This window comes from Chanodichthys erythropterus, chromosome 1 (assembly GCF_024489055.1).
Source record: "Chanodichthys erythropterus isolate Z2021 chromosome 1, ASM2448905v1, whole genome shotgun sequence".
Taxonomy (NCBI): domain Eukaryota; kingdom Metazoa; phylum Chordata; class Actinopteri; order Cypriniformes; family Xenocyprididae; genus Chanodichthys; species Chanodichthys erythropterus.
In genome coordinates, this window is record NC_090221.1 from 10,139,217 (window position 1) to 10,151,850 (window position 12,634).

At 34.8% G+C, this 12,634-nt stretch overlaps 1 protein-coding gene across 1 annotated transcript in view; it reads right to left on the minus strand.

Annotated features, from left to right (window-relative positions):
* Positions 1-1,132: 1,132 nt before the first annotated feature.
* cyfip2 (cytoplasmic FMR1 interacting protein 2) overlaps positions 1,133-12,634 on the minus strand; it is a 35,868-nt gene continuing 24,366 nt past the window's right edge. The window contains exons 21-29 of the mRNA XM_067387565.1: positions 12,198-12,285; positions 11,938-12,081; positions 11,712-11,802; positions 11,094-11,224; positions 6,731-6,803; positions 6,527-6,621; positions 5,038-5,276; positions 4,778-4,925; positions 1,133-1,752 (exon numbers count right to left, since the gene is read on the minus strand). Coding sequence (XP_067243666.1) covers positions 1,585-1,752; positions 4,778-4,925; positions 5,038-5,276; positions 6,527-6,621; positions 6,731-6,803; positions 11,094-11,224; positions 11,712-11,802; positions 11,938-12,081; positions 12,198-12,285 — 1,177 coding nt within the window. The 3' untranslated portion in view covers positions 1,133-1,584. The remainder of the gene's footprint in view (positions 1,753-4,777; positions 4,926-5,037; positions 5,277-6,526; positions 6,622-6,730; positions 6,804-11,093; positions 11,225-11,711; positions 11,803-11,937; positions 12,082-12,197; positions 12,286-12,634) is intronic.

Sequence of the window (12,634 nt, forward strand, 5' to 3'; positions counted from 1 at the left end):
TAATAATAATAATAATAAATACATACAAATCATTCTAATAAATCAGCCCATTTCAGTTAGATATTTTTTTATTTCATGGAAATACAACATTATTATAATTCCTGTTCAGAACCATTTGTTGTACATCGTATTTTCTCCTCTTTTTTTTGTATTTCAAAACATGATCACTTGTACAACAATATGAACAAAAATCTCATGTCACAAATAGATCCATGATGACAATAAATTACACCTGTCATGCTTTGAGTTTTTAAAACAGCACTTCCTTAAATGTCAAAACATTTTTCCATCATCGCTCACATAGTAACCCTTCCAAGAGCAAGAAAAATCAACTTTTATGCATAAATAGATTACTGGAAAATACCCATTTAATTCAACAGTTATTTAAAAACAGATTAAAATCAATCTGAAAACTCTGAAACTGAAAAAAGGAAATAACAGAATATGATGAGCATTCATGAGGTTACATTTACAATAGCCACATAAATTACAAAATTGAACAGAACGCTTGCCAATCTGTCTAACACTGCTGAAGCAAAGGGCCTGTGAAGGTAAATACTGAAATATCTCTGGAAGTTTTAGTAACTTTGATATTGAAACAATGGATGTCCAACATTTTCCCTTTTTGTCCGTTATTGGTCAAGGTAATGCAGTAGTACTACTGCAGTCCGTAACAACTAAGAGGTAATTAAAGAGATGTCATCACAGCACAAATCCAGTTATTAGTACTTTAGAATGGTGAACTGCTTCACTAGTTTACACATGGTTATCGTGTATAAAATAGCCCAAATTAACAGTCTGAAGACTGAGATTAAACTGACAAAGATAAGTGAGGTTACTTTTCAATAGTTGAGGCAAATACTGATGCCAGTGAAGTACCAATAAAATTAGAACAAGTACTACAAGCAAATCTCGACAGCATTTACAATGATGGATGTTACAAATGCAAAGACCTGTAAACCAGTGCTTTAATACAATAAAGAGAACAGAATTCTGTAAACAATTCTGGCCATAAAAATATTTGAAAGGGGAGAAATTATTGGACGTTCGGGTCCATAGATGTCAATGTACTCTTGCTTTTTGGTCTGTATGTTACAATACAAACAATATTTGGATATACGGGATTTGTGAGGTACATGCAAATACTATTATAAATGAAATCATATCTGTATGGGCATGATTAAAAAAACTAAACTGACATCAATCATGTTTTCTCTTAATAGTTATTTATGATCAAAAAGTCATTTAGATTTACTTCTTTTTTTTTTTTTTTTACTAGAACTTAAACAACATTTGTTAAAACTTCCTCTGGTGACCTGGAAATATTTTTAGCAATCCTAAATCTCTCAAACCGGTTTACTTCAAATCTCCTCCAAATGTTACACGGATGCCGGGTCTTGATATTCATAAGGGTTAGATAACATCTGGGACAGACTGAGAAATCTACTGTGTGGCGAGACTGGAGGTTTGTCTCTTATTTAAATAAAACTGAGGCAATCTTCAAAGCTCAAAGGCCCTGTACACTACGTTTGAGACCAATGTCACACCAGAGGAAGAATAGGACAGCTGCAAGTCAAAGTTTGTTTAACATGTGGTGGCCAGAGACTGATGTATAGGAGGCTGGAAACAGCGAACATGCTCCACAGTAGAACTGTCTGTCTCCACAGCCTTCATGTACTTGTTGAGGATGGCAAAGATCTCGTTGTTGAGAATCTGATACTTTCTGATGCGGTCTGCCATCTTCTTCAGTGGCTGAAAGTTACACGACAAATAACATTAAAATACAGAAGTTGGCGCATTTACACTACCGTTCAAAAGTTTGGGGTCTGTGTGATTTTTTTTTAAAGAAGTACTCACTAAAACTGCATTTATTTGATCAAGAATGGTAAAAACCGTGATTTTGTGCAATATTTTTACAATTTAAAACAACAGTTTTAGATTTTAATATATTTTAAAATGTAATTTATTTCTCTGATTTGGTGCTCAAGAAACATTTCTTCTTATCAATGCTGAAAACAGTGCTATGGAAGCCCGTTTCCACCAAAAAAAAAAAAAAGATTAATTGCGACTTTATTTCTCAGAATTCTGACTTTATATCACGCAATTGTGACTTTATATCTTAGAATTCTGACTTTATATCACGCAATTGTGACTTTATATCTTAGAATTCTGACTTTATATCATGCAATTGCGACTTTATTTCTCAGAATTCTGACTTTATATCACGCAATTGCGACTATTTCTCAGAATTCTGACTTTGTATCACGCAATTGTGACTTTATATCTTAGAATTCTGACTTTATATCACGCAATTGTGACTTTATATCTTAGAATTCTGACTTTATATCACGCAATTGTGACTTTATATCTTAGAATTCTGACTTTATATCATGCAATTGCGACTTTATTTCTCAGAATTCTGACTTTATATCACGCAATTGCGACTATTTCTCAGAATTCTGACTTTGTATCACGCAATTGTGACTTTATATCTTAGAATTCTGACTTTATATCACGCAATTGTGACTTTATATCTTAGAATTCTGACTTTATATCACGCAATTGCGACTATTTCTCAGAATTCTGACTTTATATCACGCAATTGCGACTATTTCTCAGAATTCTGACTTTATATCACGCAATTGCGACTATTTCTCAGAATTCTGACTTTATATCACGCAATTGTGACTTTATATCTTAGAATTCTGACTTTATATCACGCAATTGTGACTTTATATCTTAGAATTCTGACTTTATATCACGCAATTGCGACTATTTCTCAGAATTCTGACTTTATATCACGCAATTGCGACTATTTCTCAGAATTCTGACTTTATATCACGCAATTGTGACTTTATATCTTAGAATTCTGACTTTATATCACGCAATTGTGACTTTATATCTTAGAATTCTGACTTTATATCACGCAATTGCGACTATTTCTCAGAATTCTGACTTTATATCACGCAATTGTGACTTTATATCTTAGAATTCTGACTTTATATCACGCAATTGTGACTTTATATCTTAGAATTCTGACTTTATATCACGCAATTGCGACTATTTCTCAGAATTCTGACTTTGTATCACGCAATTGCGACTATTTCTCAGAATTCTGACTTTATATCACGCAATTGTGACTTTATATCTTAGAATTCTGACTTTATATCACGCAATTGCGACTATTTCTCAGAATTCTGACTTTATATCACGCAATTGCGACTATTTCTCAGAATTCTGACTTTGTATCACGCAATTGCGACTATTTCTCAGAATTCTGACTTTATATCACGCAATTGTGACTTTATATCTTAGAATTCTGACTTTATATCACGCAATTGCGACTTTATATCTTAGAATTCTGACTTTATATCACGCAATTGCGACTTTATATCTCAGAATTCTGACTTTTTATCATGCAATTGTGACTTTATATCTTAGAATTCTGACTTTATATCACGCAATTGTGACTTTATATCTTAGAATTCTGACTTTATATCACGCAATTGTGACTTTATATCTTAGAATTCTGACTTTATATCACGCAATTGCGACTTTATATCTTAGAATTCTGACTTTATATCACGCAATTGCGACTTTATATCTCAGAATTCTGACTTTTTATCATGCAATTGCGACTTTATTTCTCAGAATTCTGACTTTATATCACGCAATTGCGACTATTTCTCAGAATTCTGACTTTGTATCACGCAATTGCGACTATTTCTCAGAATTCTGACTTTATATCACGCAATTGTGACTTTATATCTTAGAATTCTGACTTTATATCTCGCAATTGTGACTTTATATCTTAGAATTCTGACTTTATATCACGCAATTGTGACTTTCTATCTTAGAATTCTGACTTTTTATCACAATATTGCGACTATTTCTCAGAATTCTGACAATTGCAACTTTATATCTCAGAATTCTGACTATATAACGCAATTGCGACTTTATATCTCAGAATTCTGACTTTTTATCATGCAATTGCGACTTTATTTCTCAGAATTCTGACTTTATATCACGCAATTGCGACTTTATTTCTCAGAATTCTGACTTTATATCACGCAATTGTGAGATATAAACTGGCAATTGAAAGTTAAAAAGTCAGAATTCTGAGAAAAAAAGTCGCAATTAATCTTTTTTTTTTTAGTGGCTTTTTTTTTTCTTTGTGGCGGAAACGGGCTTCCATACAGTGGTGCTTATTTTTCTGGAAACCGTGATGTTTTTTTTTTTTTTTTAGGATTCTTTGATGTATGGAAAAAACAGCATTTATTTGAAATAAAAATCTTTAGTAACATCATAAATTTTTTTGCTGTTAGTTTTGATTAATGTAATGCATCCTTACTGACTAAAAGTATTATTTTTTCTTTTTAATCTTAGGGTGCATTCACACTTGTAGTTTGGTTTGTTTGGTTCATTTGTTTCAGACCAAAAAAGGAAAAAAACAAAAACAAAAAACATTTAGTCCTGGTCCAACTAGCATTCAGATTTTATCACCGAACCAAAAGATACTGAACCTGATTGGTCGGATTTTATGATGTACTGCCTATTTTAAGACAGAAATCTTATATTCAAATGAAGTGCACTAACAGAGCAATCGCACCAGTGTTCGTTTTAATCGAACCAAACATGCCAAGTGTGAAAGCACCCTTATTGACCCCAAACTTTTGAATGGTGGTGTATTTAGCATCTCTAGGTACAGTATGTTCATAGTTTCTTTAAATGAGTTATGTCATTTTAATAGTTCATGTTTAAGACTTCAGACACCCACCACATTCTTAATGATCTCGTCTTTGCCGTCCTGCCTCTGGACCTTCAGCAAGTGGTAGCAGAAATCGAAGAGGTCAAAGCGACGTTGCTGTCCTAATAGCACAATGATGGCACAGCCAGCCCAGTTCAGACCATCACCGAAACACTGCCTAAACACAAAAATACCCCAAACATTTCACTATTATGATGTAAACCTAAATCAAGTGCTTGCTTGCTACATTTATTTGTAAATGACAAACTATATGCATGATGTTGGCATACTCTGCAGTGAACTCGTGTGTGCCCACAGGGATGCAGTACACAAACTGCATGGCACTCCAGAGGCGGTGGAACTCCATGCACTCGTCCACATGCATGACGCCGTTGGTGGGGGGAGGGCCTCGCCACACGCTGTCCTGCAGGAAGCTGCGAATGCGTGTCAGGATGACTTCAAACATGGACAGCCCACAGCACAGACGCTCCTTCGTCAGCAGGTCTCCTTCCCGCGCTATTGCAATTTGCTGAGAAAAGTTATTAAAAACAAAAGAAAATGTTTAAATGAAAACCAAATCAAGCAATTCACATACTGCACTGAAGAAATAAACAGTCTAAAAAACCTACACTAACAATCAAAAGATTAGGGTCAGTAAGACTTCGTTTTTGAAAGAAATAAATACTTTTATTCAGCAAAGATGCATTAAATAGAACAAAAGTGACAGTATAAATGTTTATTTTTTCCATTTAAAAATAAATGCTGTTCTTTTGAACTTTCTATTTCCACAAAAATATTAAGAACAGCTGTTTTCAACATTGATAATAGGAAGAAATCTTTCTAGAGCATCAAATCAGCATATTAGAATGATTTCTGAAGGATCATGTGACACTGAAGACTGGAGCAATGTTCTGCTGAAAATTAAATCTGTTCATCACATAAATCGGTCGAGTCTCTTCAGAAAATTTGGACTAAACTGCTCAATTCATATGGATTAGTTTTACGATCGCTTTATGAACTTTTTGAAGCGTCAAATTGGTAGTCGCGCTTTCTATGGAGGGACAGAAAGCTCAGATTTCATCAAAAAGTTCTTTATTTGTGTTCTGAAGATGAACAAAAATCTTATGGGTGTGGAACAACATGAGGGTGAGTAATTAATGACCAAATTTAAATTTTTGGGAGAACTAACCCTTTAAATAGACCAAAAGTGACAGTAAAGACATTTACAATGTTACAAAAGATTTCCATTTAAAAATAAACGTTCTTTTGAACTTTCTAATGTTTCCACAAAAACATTGAGAACAGCCGTTTTCAACACTGATAATAGGAAGAAATGTTTCTTGAGCAGCAAATCAGTATATTAGAACGATTTCTGAAGAATCATGTGACACTGAAGACTGGGGTAATGATGCTGAAAATTCAGCTTTGACATCACAGGAATAAATTACATTCATAAATATATTAAAACAGAACAGGTTTAAATGGGAATAATATTTCACTATACTACTGTATTTACTGCATTTATGATCAGCCTTGGTGCACATAAGAGACTTCTTTCAAAAATATTTAAAAAAAAAAAGTCTAACTGACCCCAAAATTTTGAACAGTTTTTTAAAAAGTAAACAAATCAAAATTAGCAATAAAACATGGGGAAATAAAATGATTATTTAATTTATTAGTATTTTACATTCATGTGGTGGGGAGACACTGATGTGCATCACAGTTTGGGAATATCTGGCATAAATAATCAGAATACTAAAGATGAGCATGTTGCCTCACCTGTGGGGTCCCAAGTCTCTCAATGAGGGGCACCAGGTGAAGAGGAGCGTACTTTGCCTCCAGCCTCTTCATCCTCACCTCTAGTCGCTCTCCCTCTGTAGAGTTCAACATTAAAGCGAGATTTCGGCAGATATAAATATATATCAAAAGTCTTAATTAGAAAGCACTGAAGATGAACATGAGGTTTTGAATATAATTTCTCACCTTTGATGTAGACCCTCGGGAGGATGTTCTGGAATGGTGCAGCATGAAGTAAGTCACAAACTTCTTCCTGTGACTGAGTTCAAACATACAGCACAGAAACATGATGAGGAACAAATGAGAAATTATACTTTATCACACTGTAAAATGAAATCTGAATCAAGCTTTACATAACACAAACATCACACACACACGTCAGTGTGAAAATGGGTTAGTCATAATATGTATGAAAATGTGAAAATGTAACATTTTGACCCTAAATATGATATTTATGTAGAATTTATGTTGAATGAGAAGCTCAGTCTGAATAATGTTAACTGATTATACCAAATATAGTACTGATAAAGGATCCCACCTAAAGGCTCAGGTATACTTCATTTTCTGCGTTCCGCTCCGTCTCGCACACAATTGTGTCTGCACAGCTTACTCAACCGTATACTCAACCGCGCATGAGCGTGGCTGGACGAGTTCAACATGCGCAGTACAATTGCTTTTCTATTCTCTACAAGACGTCAGAGGCCAGCACTGAGTTGTGTCATTTACAGGAAATTCGCTCGGAAGGATAGAAAAGTACTGGATCCGTTATTGTGTGCAAACTTTATAACAAGAACCAAAATAAAAATAATGCAGAATGGATCATGGATCATGTCAGTTATTATTGCTCCATCTGCCATTTTTCGCTATTGTTCTTGCTTGCTTACCTAGTCTGATGATTCAGCTGTGCACATCCAGACGTCCTGCCCTTGTGTAATGCCTTGAACATGAGCTGGCATATGCAAATATTGGGGGGCGTACATATTAATGATCCCGACTGTTACATAACAGTTGGGATCATTAATATGTACACCCCAATATGTTGTGTTGTGTTGTTATGTTGAGATTCGCCTGTTCTTCGGAGGTCTTTTAAACAAATGAGTTTATATAAGAAGGAGGAAACAATGGAGTTTGAGACTCACTGTATGTCATTTCCATGTACTGAACTCTTGTTATTCAACTATGCCAATATAAATTTAATTTTTAATTCTAGGGCACCTTTAAGATAAACGGATGAGCAGTGCGAGGACCGTCGCGGAACGCAAACAGCTAAAGTATACTCACTACAGCCATCAAAATAAGGCTTGTATAATAAATTCACTTTATTCAACAATTTCAAAACATTTCCCGGGGGACTTTAAATCACCTGATGTGAGCAATGTTCCCATTATTATGCATAGTCTGTCTCCATATTTTTGTGAGGACTATGATAGTTTTGTGCACAGAAAAGTTATATATCTGTGGAATATCTTCTGGTTACCCTATTAAAGGGTAGCATGTTATTGCCATTTTGTCCTTGGTGATGCTGCACTTTTTCCATCAGCATTTAAGCATTGAGCAGCACAATTTAAAGAGTTAACTAACTAAAAAAAAAAAAAAAAAAAGTGTCTCGAGACTTGTGTGTTCTACATTCCAGTCTGTTGTACTCCATCTAGCTCAGTGTTCGGCAACCTCATGGCATGCGGAGGGATAAACTCACAGAAGCGCGCACCTCCGGTCGTGTGAATGGATTGATGGATCTGTGCGCTAGAGCAGGTTAAAATCCCACACATTAATAGTATTTATAGAACCTAGCTTAATAAAATAGGTTGTGTGACTATGAGGAATGATTACCTCAAAGTGTATGTTCGTATGAAAGTTTGAGGGAATTTAAATTAAATACATAAACCTCTTTAGCCGTTGTTCCAGTGATTATCATGCCACAGGTTGCCGATCCCTGATCTAGCCATTTCTGAATACAAGAATGGATCATGTGATTGCCCAATGCACAATCCACTAACTTATAGATTACAAAACAAAGTTTTGCACATCTATAACTATTAATATGTATTGTGAATTTCATTATATCTGTACATCAAAAAGACTGGTAACACTTCACAATAAGGTCTCATTAGTTAGTTAATACATTAATAAAGTTAAATAAATGCTGTAAGAAAATATTGCTCATTGTTAGTTCATGTTGTTAAAGTTAGTAAATAAAAATGCTCATATTCATGTTAGTTCACAGTGCATTAATTCATGTTAACAGATACAATTTTTGTTCTTAATGTATTAGTAAATGTTAAGACTTGCATTAGCTAAAATTAATAAATGTTGTAGAAGTATTGTTCACTGTTATTTCAAGTTAACTAATGTTAACAAAGTAAACCTTATTACTAAAACATTTATTAAAATAAATAATTGGTCCCAGAATATGGAAATTTGTTTCTGCCATGGAATAAAAAATAAAAAAACGATATCTCACAATTCAGATTTCATAAAAATCGCAACTGTGAGTTTCTCAAAATTTAATATATCGCAATTCTGACTTTTTTTTCTCCCAGAATTGTGAGATACAAACTTGCAATTGCGAAAAAATAGTCAGAATTGTGAGATAAAAAGTTCTCTCATGGTGGAAACAAGCTTCCACACCAGAAAGATAAAAAATATGAGCCAAAAAAAAAATATTAATGTAGCAATTGGTGGAAACCCTAAATTAAATGCAACGTGAAAGTTTATAGGTCTCATGGCAATGACCTTCAAATCAATGAGGTACAGAAATTTGAGCAAAAATCACTTCATTCACAATAATAAAACAAGCACCGAACAACACCCAAACAAGAAGAGAGAGACGACCAGAAGAGCACCCTGACAGAAACGATGTTAATGAGAGATCAGCGTGCAATGATCATCCGACACATTCACTATGCTTCAGAGAGTGACCCAAACAGAAACACAAGAGAAACAGGCATCAGAAGAGTTACAATCAGAAGAAGTGAAGAGAAGTGTATGGAAGCAGATGTGCACCAGCACGGGACGTCACAGGCAGCCAGAGAGGAGTCGTGACTGCCATGAAAACAAGGAAGACTTCCTTTGGAGGAAATGATCCTAAAGAAGCCTCTTAATATTAACCCAGTGGGCACGAGTCTAAACATCACAACAGGGCCAGACGCTAACACAGCTCCGTATTACATTTCGAGTTTAATTCTCTCGTCTCGGTGACGCTAACATCCTTGAATCCATGGCAGAGCACGGCACAAAAGTGACTAAAGAAAAAGTATAGAAATCAGGAAGAGTGTGCGTTCAGTCAGTTTGTGGTTTGATTACATGAATGAGGCCTAATTCCTTACCACCTGTAGTTGTTGCCAGCGTGTAATGAGAAATAAAGTTGCTTTTTAGGGGCAGATGGCAGCAGTGTCATCCACCCACACACTCATTAATGTACACAGAGTAATTCATTAATATTCACATCCAGACACACACACACACATACACACCACATACTTTCTACAAATTCAAATCTGCCTCTTTATGCAGCTGATTAGCAAAGCCAGGCTGACTCACATCAAGGATTGAGCCTTGAATTTTGGTGCGTCAATAGGATGCTCTCATGATAATCATAATTTCCAATAAGATTATTATAAAAATTCATAAAAAAAATCAAAGCATTTTATGAAAGACCAAACCTGCCAACCTTGGCAAAGTATTTTGAGTACCACAGTAGAGTAATGCTTTGTTCACATGCTTTCGCACCACAGTCATTTCCCCCACTTAACGGCATTTTAACACATAAATCGGCTATGAAAAAAACAAACAATGCAATCGTATATTGTTAAGCCAGGGACACACCCTGGGAAGACATTTTTTTTTTTTTTTTTTTTTTTTTTAATATCTGCTTTAAAATGTGGATTTCCAGTCAATTTTAGCATGAGGATATAGAGGCAAACTCACCATACACTCTAGTTTTTTTTTATTTTTTTGAGTAAAAAACAAACAAAAAAAAAAAACAACCAAAGCAAACATTATCAATTTATTTCTTAGCATTCACACTGTTGTTTTTTGTGACTCAATCAATATGCACAAAAAAAAAAAAAAAAATTATATTATATATATATATATATATATATATATATATATATATATATATATATATATATATATATATATATATATATATATATATAATTTTTTTTTTTTTTTTTACAGTAAAAACAGTAAAATTACAATACTATAATTTATAATAATTATTTCCATGCTTGATATTTGGGGGAATGACACCAGACTTATGATCAGTAAAACTCTTCTTTTGGTTTTCAGCAGGCTAGATCCTGCTGCCTCTTGCTGGACTCAAGTACCGCATGTGCACAATTGAACACAAGGTGTCACCAGCTTTTTGCATAGTTTACACAAAATAAATACAGGTTGGCAGGTCTGAATGGCTAATGCTAAAATAGAAATCTGCTTTGAGATGATGAGGTTTTAGATCAATTGATCAGGAGTAAGTGATAAAAATTAAACTAAACAACTACACTATGTCATGCAAAGAGGAAGAGGAAGTCAGAGGGGGTCTCACCAGGGCTTGCTCGATGAGCAGACAGAAGAGGATGGCGTTGCCCACCTCTCTCAGACTCTGAAACACATCTGTCTTGAGCTCAGCGTATTCAATGATGTCCTTCAGCTGATGGTGGAAGAATTCCAGGATTCCTGACAAATGTTCCATATTATATAACATCAAAAACATTCCAGGATAGATCAGACATTCATCTTAACAAGCTATACAATATTTTTATAAAGTGTTTGCATTAATTCATTGTACTAAATGAATGTAATTAAATTGACAGGCCTTATATAATTACATTTATGCATTTGGAAGACACGTTGCTTACAGAGCATATCAATTTTATTTATTAATATTATTAAATTAATTAAATCTTAATTATTAATAAATCTTTTTATTATTGTATTAGTCTTAATAACATCATATCGTATCATTACATATCATATCATAACATAACATAACATAACATAACATAACATAACATAACATAACATAACATAACATAACATAACATAACATAACATAACATAACATAACATAACATAACATAACATAACATAAAACATAACATAAAACATAACATAACATAAAACATAACATAACATAGATTATTAGTATTAGTGCTGATCTCACCTGGAGAGCCGTACTCGTGACGAGGTAGACGGCAGATCTTGGGCATCACCTCTATGAGGGTCTTCACATACTGCAGGATTGTGCCTTGCAACTGGAAAAGACAGACGGACAAGTGAGAACGAGTGAAAAAAAGAAATGTTCTCTAAATTGTGGCAAGTTTTTTATGGGAGTACAATGGCTAAGAGAAAGAGAAAATTCATGTACACCAAGCAGAAAGATAAAATACCAAGCTCTTGACTATCTTGAGCAGCTCCTCCATCACCACGGCAATGCCCTGGTAACCAAGAAGACGGCAGATTGTTTTGAAGTGTGGAGGACCCACAAAGTTCCTGTAGGAACTGTAGATGTGGGAGTAAGCAATGTTCAGAGGCTGAAAAACAGAGCGAGATGTTTATTAATAGACATCAGTGTTCTCTAGTACAATGTATGAAACACATTCAAGTCTTTGGTTCAATATCACATGAACTAATCATGCTGCTTACAGACCTTGGAACCATACAAGTAGTAAGGCTGGACATTGGCAGGCTTGTCCCTTTGAGGCTCCTGGGTGAATGGAATGGCTGTCCGCACAAACCTGTTCCATGAAATTCAACACATTTTTCAACACTGTCATCTATAATGAGTCACATTAGTAGGGATATGTATCTTAAGCCGAGTTCAGACTGCACGATTTTAGCCCCGATTTTGGCTCGCCGACAGGTTTTGAGAAATCGCCGACAAATGCCCGAAATCACAGGCAAATCGGTGCTCGTTCACGCGAGTGACAATCACGCAGTGTGAATGAGCAAAGACGCGATCTGAGAGAATCGCCGATGAGTCGCCGACGCCCCTGAGATATTTGGCATGCTAAATATCTGGACCTGTCGGCGATTCAAAATCCTGCAGTGTGAAAAGTGTTCTGACTGAAAACTACATCGGCGATG